This window comes from Apteryx rowi, unplaced genomic scaffold (assembly GCF_003343035.1).
Source record: "Apteryx rowi isolate R43461 unplaced genomic scaffold, aptRow1 scaffold_159, whole genome shotgun sequence".
Taxonomy (NCBI): Eukaryota; Metazoa; Chordata; class Aves; order Apterygiformes; family Apterygidae; genus Apteryx; species Apteryx rowi.
This window is the reverse complement of record NW_020447852.1, coordinates 1,070,005-1,081,657: the sequence shown is the minus strand read 5'-3', so window position 1 is coordinate 1,081,657 and position 11,653 is coordinate 1,070,005. Positions and strand designations below refer to the sequence as shown.

The 11,653-nt window shown below is 42.9% G+C and overlaps 2 protein-coding genes across 3 annotated transcripts in view; both read right to left on the bottom strand.

The window, feature by feature from the left end:
* NHLRC1 (NHL repeat containing E3 ubiquitin protein ligase 1) overlaps positions 1-736 on the bottom strand; it is a 4,764-nt gene extending 4,028 nt beyond the window's left edge. Inside the window, exon 1 of the mRNA XM_026059513.1 lies at positions 683-736. Coding sequence (XP_025915298.1) covers positions 683-736 — 54 coding nt within the window. The remainder of the gene's footprint in view (positions 1-682) is intronic.
* Positions 737-2,110: 1,374 nt separating this feature from the next.
* Positions 2,111-11,647, bottom strand: TPMT (thiopurine S-methyltransferase). Of its 2 annotated transcripts, XM_026059528.1 has the most exons (8): positions 11,491-11,647; positions 10,659-10,751; positions 9,444-9,576; positions 9,143-9,195; positions 4,948-5,022; positions 4,119-4,204; positions 3,048-3,092; positions 2,111-2,256 (listed from the first exon to the last, which is right to left on the bottom strand). In XM_026059528.1, the coding sequence occupies exons 1-8, from the start codon at positions 11,625-11,627 to the stop codon at positions 2,141-2,143; spliced, it is 738 nt and encodes a 245-aa protein (XP_025915313.1). In that variant the 5' UTR covers positions 11,628-11,647; the 3' UTR covers positions 2,111-2,140. The 2 variants fall into 2 exon arrangements, with proteins under 2 accessions (XP_025915313.1, XP_025915315.1); XM_026059530.1 differs by lacking the exon at positions 4,948-5,022.
* Positions 11,648-11,653: the final 6 nt, after the last annotated feature.

Below are 11,653 nucleotides of genomic sequence, written 5' to 3'. Positions count from 1 at the left end.
GCGAGGGGGCGAGGCGGGGAAATGGCGGCCACGGGGGGGGGTAAGAAAGGGGTTGGGGGAGGCGGGGCGATGGCGGCTAAATAACGTGCTGCGGCGCTAAGTAACGGCGCTGCAGCCCTCTCCCCGCCGACAGGTGCGTTTCGTGCGATTGACCAGAGGAGAGCTGGGAAAGCAGCTTTGGATACGGGGGCCGTATGGGTGGCTGATTCCCGTTTCTGTTTAAATTACAGCACTGAAGAAAAAAATAATAATTAGCCACGTAGAATATGCGCTATATTCTTATACACACCCAGCTGCCAAATTATCCCAGTGCTGCTGGTGCTAATTATACAGGTGTAAAGAAGCGGTCACACGTTCATACAATTTCCTGTTCCGTTCTGAGAGGCTTTGGGAAATGTAATGAAAATATTTACACTAATCGCTAACAGCTGCTTTTCCCAAACAGGTGAATACACACACTGTGAGGTGCATGGACAGCGAGCCTGCTCTTTCTGGAAGGTGCTGTGCTTCTGGCTTCCTCTCAGAATAAATGCAGAGTGCCTGCACAGTGGATCCATCCTAAACATCCTACAGCTGCTCATCTGACATAGCTTCACCAGGCTGTCACATATCCAGAAATCCTGCATGGCCCTCCAGGTTCGGTATTCCCGAGCACGCAGCAGCCTTGTGCTAAGCAGCTGACCTTTTTGGATTTACAGATATCTGACAGTCCGAGATAAATTTCAACAGCTCTCATAATGCACCTCAAAAAAAAATTTCTGGACAGAAAAAGGGAGATGTTTTAACTCAGTAGCTGCAGTACTGGCCAGTATTAAAAATATAAAATACCAGTTCCCAGCTTGAGCTGGCCCATGGGATATAAGCAGACAATGTGCTGTAAGCAACATCTTCCCCCCCCCTCCCCCCAACCTGGCCTGAAGTGGCAGCAGCTCCCAGAGGCTATGAGCAATATTAAGAGTTGTAACAGGCCATAGGCTGGGGACTGTTGTGCTAAAAGCATCAGACCCACTTGCAGGTCTAAGACTGCAACACCTGTAATGAACAGCAAAGGCTGGTCAAAAGAAGAACAATCAGATAAAGCTTTGAACTGGATATTTTTGGAGCTCAAAGGTGACATTCACTTTTTAGAAAGTCACACAGCTTTTATTTTCATTCTAGCCTTAGTAAATGAAAATATACTACCTTGCAATCATACCTTTCCATCTGTTTTGAAATAAACTGGCAAAGSGGGAAGGCTAGGGCAAGAAAATTTTGAGACCCCTCATAAGGAGTGCTTCTGTATCGTGGTAAATAACTGACCAAAAACTCAAAATGAGCCCCCCAAATTCTGTAATTTTGAAAATTGCAAAAGTGTCCGTAAGGCAACAGTAGAAGACCCTCAAAGAAGGGGTTGTGTCCAGGTAAACATGCAAAAGCTCTGCAGGCTTTCCTTGAACCCCTCCCACAATGTACAACCTCTGTGCCAGTTGCCTACTTGCAACTGTGTTCTTACAGAAGAGAGCAGCATATTTACAAGCAAACGCAGGAACATTTTCTCCCCATGCTCTCTGCTTTATTGTCAGCTGCTTCACTTCCCTCACCTATTTCCCACTTGATTATAGTTCCCCCTTGGTGGCTGCTGCCAAGCTTTCTTGTCTGCTCACTGCCGGTTAGTCTTGGCTTGTAATCGCGACTAACAGGGACGGGGAGAAACAACTTGCACCAGCTTCCCGCCTCTCTTGCCCAGCTGCCGTTACTGGCACAAGGCCAGCATTACAGGAAATGGTATTTGAAGAGCTGCTGCCGTTATTTCCAGGCCTGTGAGTGTCCGAGGTAGACCTGCATAACTCCACACAGACAGCATCTACTGGCAACCACAGAAAAGGGTCATTTTCTTTAGTTCTGATTATTTGAATGAATATAGAAGAAAAAGATCCACTTTTAAAATGCTTATTTACATATGGAGTTTACAAAAAGCTATGCACAAAGGCAGTTAAGGCAGTGACAGAGTTCACTTTGAAAGCAAAACCATCARAGTGTTCCACAGACATTTTTCCATATGCTGAAGCCTGCTTTAAGAGTGCCCCAAAATGTGTCTGATTTTAAAAAGTAGTGAGATTAAAAAAAAAAGGAAGGTGGGAAGTTATTTTAATTAATTTTATCAAGGTACAAACTTTAGTATATACAGCACCTCCAGAAAATAATCTAGTCCCCATTCTCTGTGTCTGTCTGAAAAGTCATTGACTTTTTGAAGACACTTAATTTCACACTGGTTGCCTGAAAAGGAAGAAACAATAGCATATTATTGTATTGTAAGTCATGGAAAAAATGCAAACTATCAGAAAAAAAAAAGTCTTATTCATATATTTTGTCACAGCACCTAACTAACACAAATGGGCTGAGCAGAATTTAGCAGTTTCTCTTGCAGTGGGATGCAACTGTCAGTGCCAACAACACACTGTGCATGGACACTGCAGAGGTCTCAGAAAGACAAACTTAAAAGAACTGAGTGCAATATCAAAGCATATTGAGAAGTACATTTAAAATGAAAATCCGGCAATAATTCTGACTTTCCTTATTTTGGTGGATTTAAGTTACACGTTTAACATTTCCTTTAGCAGAACATTTTATTTTTCCTCTTCAGCTCCAGTACAGCAGAAACTGCAAAACTAATATGCAAAGGCCTTGTATTAAAACTGGGGTAGCTGGTGATGAGGTGCAGAGAAAGCTAAAATCGTTAAACAGGACTAAGACTAAAGCTGCAAGACCACTGAGTGCAGTTTGAATCCTGGGAGAATGAAAAGCTGCCATGGGGAGGAAAGAGGCCATGTCTGTCTTATGAGTGACACATGTTTTTCTCATACCTTTTGAAGAGCTGAGAATTTTCCTTAACAACAAAATCCTTCTGGCAAAATTATATTTATTTTCCCCCTATTATTTTTTCATTACTCCGCCTCCTACATAAGAAGCAAACAGATGACTCTGTATCGCTCGCTGCAGGGTGGGATAGAAGCACAAACACATTTGCGCGTTCTGGAAAAAATCGTAACAGCCAAAAGATAACTTACCATACAAGCTTTTAATTTCAGATTCAGGAACATAAAATGGTGGGCCTGGAAAAAAAATGGATAAAGCTAATCAGAGAGAAGGGAGAGGGAGGAGACAAGCGTGTTTTCCACTGCAGCTGGAGTGCTAGCCCCACTGCGCACAGCACCTGGTCTGCAGTCTGGCCCCAGAAGTACCACCCCCTGCAGCATCCAGAAAACAACATCTCCAAGAACACAAAGCACCTTGGTGCACCACCAGATAGCTTCAGGTGTCACAGCTGGACTATTTCAGGACTTCTGCCGCTGTAGCTGTATTGTCAGAAGAGAGGAAGGTCGTGACCATGCCGTGCATATGACCACTCTCAGTGCTGCATGTGAATTGAGCCAATAATCCCATTATACTATAATGGCATAATTAAAGCAAAAAGCTGAATAATGGGAGGGAGAGCAATGAATTAAATTATTGTGGTTAATGATGACAAGACCTGTTCTTTGAAGGGTAACTGAGGAACCCAAAAGCAACAAGAAATTTGTTTCTTTTGAGCGTTAATAATTAACCAAAAAGTCTTGACCCCTCCCCCCAAACTTTGGTATATAATAAAAGTTATGAAATGGAAAAGTACTTTGTGGCTTTACAGAATTTCACCTTTTCCAGGCATATTCAGACCTGACTCATGGTTGGGGTTAGAAAGGAGGCAGAAGACGGGCAACACATTTGGTTGCGAGTATTGAGTAAATCAAAGATCTATCATAACTGGATGGTCTTGGGAATGCCTCAAGGTCTCTAGGATGGGCAGGACAAACAGTGTGTTACTCTAAACTTCCACCCTTCCAATTTAATTGTTCATTGTGTTAATATACCATGTTTGTCCTGCACTTGCTCTTGGCACATCTGGATGCCACAGAAAAAGCAAATTTAGTTTCAAGCTTGGTCACATGTAAAATTTTTTGCTACAACAACTTATTGGTGTGATCTGCTAACACAGCCATGTTCATAAAAGCACTGGGAAGATACTAATATATCAGTCACATCTATATACAATTTCTATTAAGGCATGCAAAATCAAAACATGAACAGTGCAAAGTTCTTACCTTTGTGTTTGTTTGGATCATATAAAACAGTAACGAGGAGATAAGAAGAACTTTTCTCCATTAGGGAGATCATCAAACTGGCATAGCTGAAAGGAGATAGTTATATTCTATTATTTTGGAACTGTACAGACATTTAAGCATAGCATTCAAAATATTCACCAAAAAAGGTAATATGATGTATTCCTATGCAAAGACAATTTTAACTGAACTGTACAGAAAATAAACAGAGATATATAAGCATGAAATTCATGAAACCTCTCAAATAAACGTTACTGTGTAGTTCTCATAAACAAGCATTTTTCTTTTTCCCCGTATAAGTCTCCCAAATAACAGACAAAACAGAATTTGTTTGCCACAGTCTAGAATTACTACACAATACAGTACTGAGCTTTTAAAATTATTATGAATTCTAGACTGTATATCCACTTAAAAAGTCCTGCTGGTAGGACCAAACTAAATTTGGTTTGGCTATAGGCAAGAAGGAAGAATTGAAATAAAGGGAAGTGAGGGTAAGAAGAACAAAGACAGGGAGGAGAAGCAGATGGAGTGAAAAGGAAATAATAAAATTTAGATGAGACTTGCAGCTCTGCTTCTGCTGGGTTGCAACAAACCACATATTTTCCCACCAAGAGGCAGGACAGCTTCCTGAAGAAAGCTCACAAATCTAGAGTACAGTGCTCTGCAACTGACGCCTGCGGTAGGGAAGAACTTGTTTAGGTTACTCTGAGAAATGAAGGAGGACTCATTGACAAATAGCAGGAGGAAAAAAAACACATAATCACCAGATACGTTAAAAGAAAGAAAATAATAACAAAGGGAGATTACTAACCGTTGTCTGTCGCATGGATTGACAGCTACTAGAGCTCCTCTGTCCCAAACCCCATCAAACTTGCCAACAATTGCACTACAGGGATATGAGGAAAAGATTTAAAAATACTAAAAAGGTATGTTCATCTTTATTCAGATACTTCTATGGAGTCACAAGGAATCTCCAGCTAGCTGTGCAGATACCCCAATAGCTTATTTGTTGTTAGGGTTCAGCATCTTCGTGACCCAAAGCATTATGAACCGGGTCTCAAGAAACCCACCTGGCATGTGGCCCTTCCAGGAGGACACAGAGATGCTGGAATTGCTCAGCATTTCCCCATCGTTTAATGGTGCTGAGACGAGGCAGGAAGGAAGAAATCCAGTCTGAACATTTCTCTTCTGGGCTACAAGCTTGGGTTTTTGGCAATCAAACCCTGCTGTGACCCTTGAGACAGCACTAACACACACTCAGGATGTCCCCAGTTCTCAGCCACCTTCTAACACCACGTGTGATCTCAAACGCAGGTTAGGGAAGGCACCTTGCTGCATTGGTATCACTGAACTCAACGCGCCTAGCAGTGTAAGACACATCTGTTCCCAGCTGCATGCTTGGGACACTTAGCTTCAGTCTGAAATTTGTTTAACATTAGAAGAGCTAAGTTACATTGCTACTTGCCTTGGTCTAACGTAGTCATAAGCACTATTTTTGCTCTTGGATATGCTGGCAGGYGGCTTCAGTGACCACACGAAACCTGCAAATGGCCAAGGCTATTGGGAACCACCTTTGCTAATGGCTGGTAAGAGCAGCCAGGGTGACACTAGAGATGGGGATGTTGTGGGGGGAAGGAAGAGTTTCATTTCTGGTAATTATTTAAAACAGAAGTTTAGAGAGTAATGTAGCAATAAAGTAAATTGCATAATTTTAAAGCAAGTTGGAAAGCGCTAAGTTTCCCTAGAGAGGATAATATGGTATGGAATTGCACAATACCTTTCTGCCTAATGGGAGAGTCTGTTGGCATCTGGTTGCATCACCTCTTCCCTTGCTGCTCCTCGCTACCTGCTGCACATCTCATTGCAACAGCATCACTAAATTTTTGGCATCTAACCTATATGCTGATCCTGTATTTCCCACTCTGATGCGATGAGACACGGTAACGCTTTAAAGTCCTGACTTCTTTTAAAGCTTGCCAAGACTAAGGATCTAATTTAGATACCCAGTCATAACTGAAAGGAGGTTTTTTAAAGAGACAGTGAAATGTGCAGAGAGGGGAAAGCAGCAAAGTCTGGCAGGGCAAATGCAAACCTAACCCGAGGTTTGGATGCCGTTCTCCTCTCTGTGTGACRAAGGCCATCTACATGACCTTAGGGAAGCTCCTGCAGTTTTCTGCACCTAGTTTTTCTCCCCAGCTTTAATCTGGTCTAACTGGAAGGACAGTGCTGGCTCTGCACAGGCATTTCAGGTACTCCACTCCCCTCCACTTTTGCCAGGGGCCTGCAGATGCCGCAGGCTGTGGGCAGACTTGTGCTGCAGCCTTGCCCTGGTCGCAGGCTCCTGCCCTCCTCCCTCCATCCCAATTTCCTTCTGACGAAAAGCAAGCCATGGGGAAGGGGAAGGAAAAGGTGGGCAGCTGTCCTTCATCCTGAACTGGAGGCAGGATGAGGCCAGGGTGCTAGGAAGTGCTCTGGTGGATGTACCTTTTTTTGGATCCCTACCCAATCTTTTAGCTCCCTACATTATCTCCTGTTGCACATTTATATGGTGCTTAGCACAATAGATGCCAGCCTAGGTACTGCAAGGATTAGTAAAAATTTACATGTAAAGTAGAAATTCACGTATCAGCAGAAACCCCCCTGGATTTAGGCAGTAAAGCTGTGAATTGCTATCTCTGCATATGTTTAGGAGTTTCAGTTAATACAAATTTTTTTCGGTTTGGGGTTGTTGTTGGGGTTTTTTTTTTTTTTTTAAACTGGCAACCATAATTGTATTAGGAGCTACAATGGTTGAGTAATATAACTGTTTTACATACTTCCCAGAGTTCCCACAAAGAGCAGTAATTCCTGTTACTCATTAACTAACGAAAGAGTCTTTGAAATATCCCATTCTGACAAAGGTCACGAGCACATTGGAGTTCTCCTGTCTAATGAACGCTCAGCATTGAGATCAAAAGCATTTGCTTCCAGACCAGCCCCAGCAAGAGCGAAATAAGTTAAATTTCCATAATTACTGGGTAATTAATCAAATTGTCTGTATGTAGAAACTAGAACAGTGTGTGCATTTTTGTAGTCACAGGTATCTGCTGACTGCTGAACAAGATTCATATTTTCACCTTCAAATTCTTTATAAGAACGCCCAGTACAGAACCACACACCCAGAACCTGTATCTGCCAATTTATTTTGTGGGTGACAAAGTATGTACTGGATCCAGCAATACACACTGACAATTTTTTAATTACATATTTGTGGTTTATTTTATAATGTCATTCCACTGTGTTATGATGGAAGTCATGGATTTTACCATGCTACTTGCTACTAAATTTAGAACTGAATTTTTCAAAAATTGCTGACAAGAAGCTTGAGCATTCCCTGGACAACCCGTCAACTCGCAGCTAGAAGGATTTAAAGGAGTCTACAAAGCACGGGCAAGGAGGAAACCAGGCAGTATCTACGAAGCCACTTTCACATACCGCCCATCTGTTCCAAGGCATCCATTTTTGCAGGACTAGTTACATATGCACTGTTCAAGCCAAATGGAGTCAGCTACACCAGCAAAAGTTTTAGCAGTGAGTCTACTGTATAAAAGACTTTGGTCTCTAGTAGTGAATACTCTTTTTTTCCAGTTGATGCAGATTAAAAGCGAATATCATAAAGTAAACACCATATTTTGGTTTCTTAAACTACCTATTACATCTGTATTTCTAGTAGCTCTGAAAGGGCTATCCAAGTAAAGACTAAGACTTCACCTCCTCCTTATTGAACAGCTGTGGGTTGATATTAGCAGCTTGCTCCTTACAGTTGTTTTATACGAAAAGCAAGCAAACACACAAAACCTTGCCAAAACCCTTAGACTCTAGAGAAAATTGCGTCTGAGTGAGAACTGCAGGATTGGGGAACCACAGTGCAGGACTCAGGGCACCTTCAGCTCCCTACGAGACATGTTCCCCCTTAGAGCATCAGAGACAACACAGCCCTCTTGCACATCCCCCAGTCCCCAGGGGCCTTTGCACTGGCCTAGGTCTAAGGATGTTTTAGGAGAGACTTAAACGTGTCCATTGCCAACACCACCAGAAATCTCCTGGGGAACAGGAAATAAGCCAGATGCGTTAACATCTACAGCACAGTCCTCTATGCTAGAGGCTGGAGAGAGTCGTAAGCCCTGCTGTGGTCTCTGTACAACTCTGATTTTCAAGATTCCCCAGCAGGTAAACCAGGAGCAGAAAATTAGGTGCAATGCCACCAGAAAATGTTGGGGCCACACAGAACAACAGATTGAAACATTTGTCAGGAGTTGATAGTGCTGACTGTACTAAGTATTTGGCATTTTATGTTGTGCCTTTTAACTAGTTAAAAAGGGCATTTGAGCACCAAGGATCCCTTAGAAGACATCAGTAGGTCAGGCCACGTTTGCCAAGATACTTGTGAAGTCCTTGTTTGACAATACAGTATATACAGTGACCTAAGACTGCAGTGATGTACCTTTTGCCAATTGAGAAAGGCGTTTTAACTAAACTAGGGGATACATAATCAATGGGTACGGCTTATGTATGCTACATAAATGAGATATTTTTATCCCTAAACTATTTAAGACTTAGCTAAAGGAGAAGCTTTCTGAGAAGACACCTCCAGTTTATTCTTGTCACTTTTACTGAGCTACTCTGAATATGGGACTGCGTTAGGATTTTGCTTGTTAGAATCCCTCAATAACATTAAACATAATTTGGTTTTACTGTAAAAGCAGACATGTTTTTCTATAACTTTCATATGACACCTTAGAACAACTATATATTTTTACATGGGCTTGTTGACAACTTTATCTCATGCTTAAGAACAGAGTTAATTTTTGAGGAAGATTGACTATTCACATTTATCGTACAAGTCAGTAGGAGTTTTCTTGAGAGGGCTTGTTCCAAATGTTTATGGTTGGTTCAAATAAAATAATTTAACAGTATTAATATATGTTTGACTATAGAAAATTGCAGAACACACTGTGTATTCCTACCTGGACAAATCATAAATACTGCAGCAGTACAGAGAAATGTTCCCAGACATGCTCTACAACAAAAGCAAGGGAAACTGGTTAGTGAACTACATCTCTAAATGCGCACTTAGGTCTAACGGGGAGAAACTGTGAGAACCATTTTTAGCTGTCCTTTTCTGAGGCACCTCTCCCGACCCCCTCCCTAGAGGTTCTCATTCATCAAGGCACGCAGCTACCCAGTTTTGCAGTACACTATGCTGCAGGCTTGAAAGTTAGGTGCAGGCTTTAAATTTAGACCAACCTGACAATGCAAGAGACATACCTGCAACATCTTTGCACCCGAAGTCCCTGGCACAGGCTCCTCACGATAAGGCAGACTGTGTTCGGCAAAAAACTCCTTCAGCGCTTGCTCGCTGATCTCCACACCGATGACACGGTGCCCCATGTCTGCCAGCCTGCGCACACCACAGAAAGCGCCCATGGTCACCCAAGGCCCCTATGCCRGGCCACCAGCACGCGTGCATCTCCCCAGCAGCATGTATTCATTAGGAAACGCTTCTTGCTTCTCCATTTTAGGAGGCATTGGTATGCCTAAGCTTGACTTTCTGGAGTTTTCACATTTTATTGAAAACCTCCTTCATGTGACCAGAATTTAAATTAGCACCAGTCAGATTGGGACTTAAAGGCTTTATTCAGATTCAGCTGATAATTCATTTATCTTTTATGGACTTGATGAAAACAGAAAGGTGGCTCCTCAGAGAACTCTCCGTTTCAGTCTACGCTCGCATGTTCGGCTCTGAACCGTGGTGCCTGAGCGAGTGCGTGCGGTCCACCCTGCCACCTCCGCCACGTGGCAGGGGCTGGCAGCTTGGGCGCAGGTGGTGGGGTGCGGTACCCTCCTCACTGCTGTGGCGAAACGCCACAGCAACATGCGGCAGAGCCTGCCATCGCGCTGGGAAGCGGCTATTGGCAGGATAATGTGTGGTAACCACGGGTAGTCTGATTCCCCAAGGGTGCTGCTTCATCAAGGTTTTTGGTTTGTCCCCACCTCCGAGAAGCAGTGGTGGCTTATGCAGCCCCTTGTTATAAATACAAGCCAGACAAAAAAGTAGAAAATACAAAATTATATTTAATTCAGATGTCTTTCCCAGTGTGATATGCCACCTGGTCCTACAAGCAGTTGCTCTGGCACACCTGACCTTGGTGCAGGCAATTTAAGCCAGCACTGGCAAAGAAAGAAGTGGTCATTGGGGCATGGCTTCAGCCACACCGTCTGTCACAAATGCAGCACTCCCCAAGGCGGACTCGGGACAACGAGGAGGACTTTCAGGTTAGTCCTTAACCATCCCAGTTAGGCTACTAAACAAGAAGTCAGTAAATAAAACCAAACTTCCTCCTCTTCCCTTCAGTGCCCAGTAATGCTGCTTTGCTGCCAGCAGAGATGCAGCATGTTCCTGTTGGCCATTACAAGGTTGGGATTTCCCCCTCTCCCTTCCTCCCTCCCCACAACAACTTGGATTTTTTTTCTGTGTTTTACCATTTCATTTCTACCGCTTTACCACAAAGTGGAAAAAATATCCTCAGTCCACTCCGGCCATTTAAAAGAATATCCAGATACTTCTGTAGGAGCCTGTAGAAGAAAAGGTACTTGTTACTTAACATGGGACTATGTGTGTTGGCACGTTCGAAGCCAAACGCTACACAATATGCCAGGTAACACACAAACTCCATGACAGATTGTACTTCTTATTTCAAGCTGCTCAATACAATTAGGAATAAAAACAAGAAATAAAAACCTTCACCTTTCATTTAGTTAGAAACAAAGTAAATTTAATTTCTGTTAGGAAAGAGTACAGCTGACTCTTAACATAAACAACCAAACCAAACCACCTCTAAAAGGGCCACATTAGATTACTTAAACAGAATGATAATTAAACCTCTGTATCAATCAAATCAGCTATATATGTCTGAAACACAGTTTTCATTGGTTGCAAGAGTGTGTAATTGGTTTTGCTCTCTTACGGACTAGCCTTCCAGTGCTCCAATGCCCCCAGTTTCACAACTCACAGACAGTAATGCAGAACTCTTGCATCAGAAGATTTAAGATTTTTAGTCAAGTTCTTAAGCTTTGTAGTTTAAAAACTGATTAAAGGAGTAAAAGTTGTAAAAGCAACGCAACCCTTTCTTTGCTCTGCTTTATGACAAATGTGGGTCACAAAAGTATTTGTATTTATTTTAGTTTCAAGCTGTGTCTGTATAAATAATTTTTCCTTCTTATGGGCTGCACTTTTACTATGAGTTTTATGAACAAGTCATTCATCCCATGGCATTCACTTAAACAGCTTAGGCAGGAGAGTGAAATCACGTACGGGTGCCGTTGCTCCTTGTGAAAGCCGATTTTACCCGTTTCCCATCTCTGCAGCCATTCCTGCTCGGCCACCACTCTCTCCTGGGCCCCAGTATCGGCGCTTCCCGCGGCTCCGCGCCCCTCTGCTGCGCCGTCCATTGTTCCCCAGGAGCTGCAGCACCTGT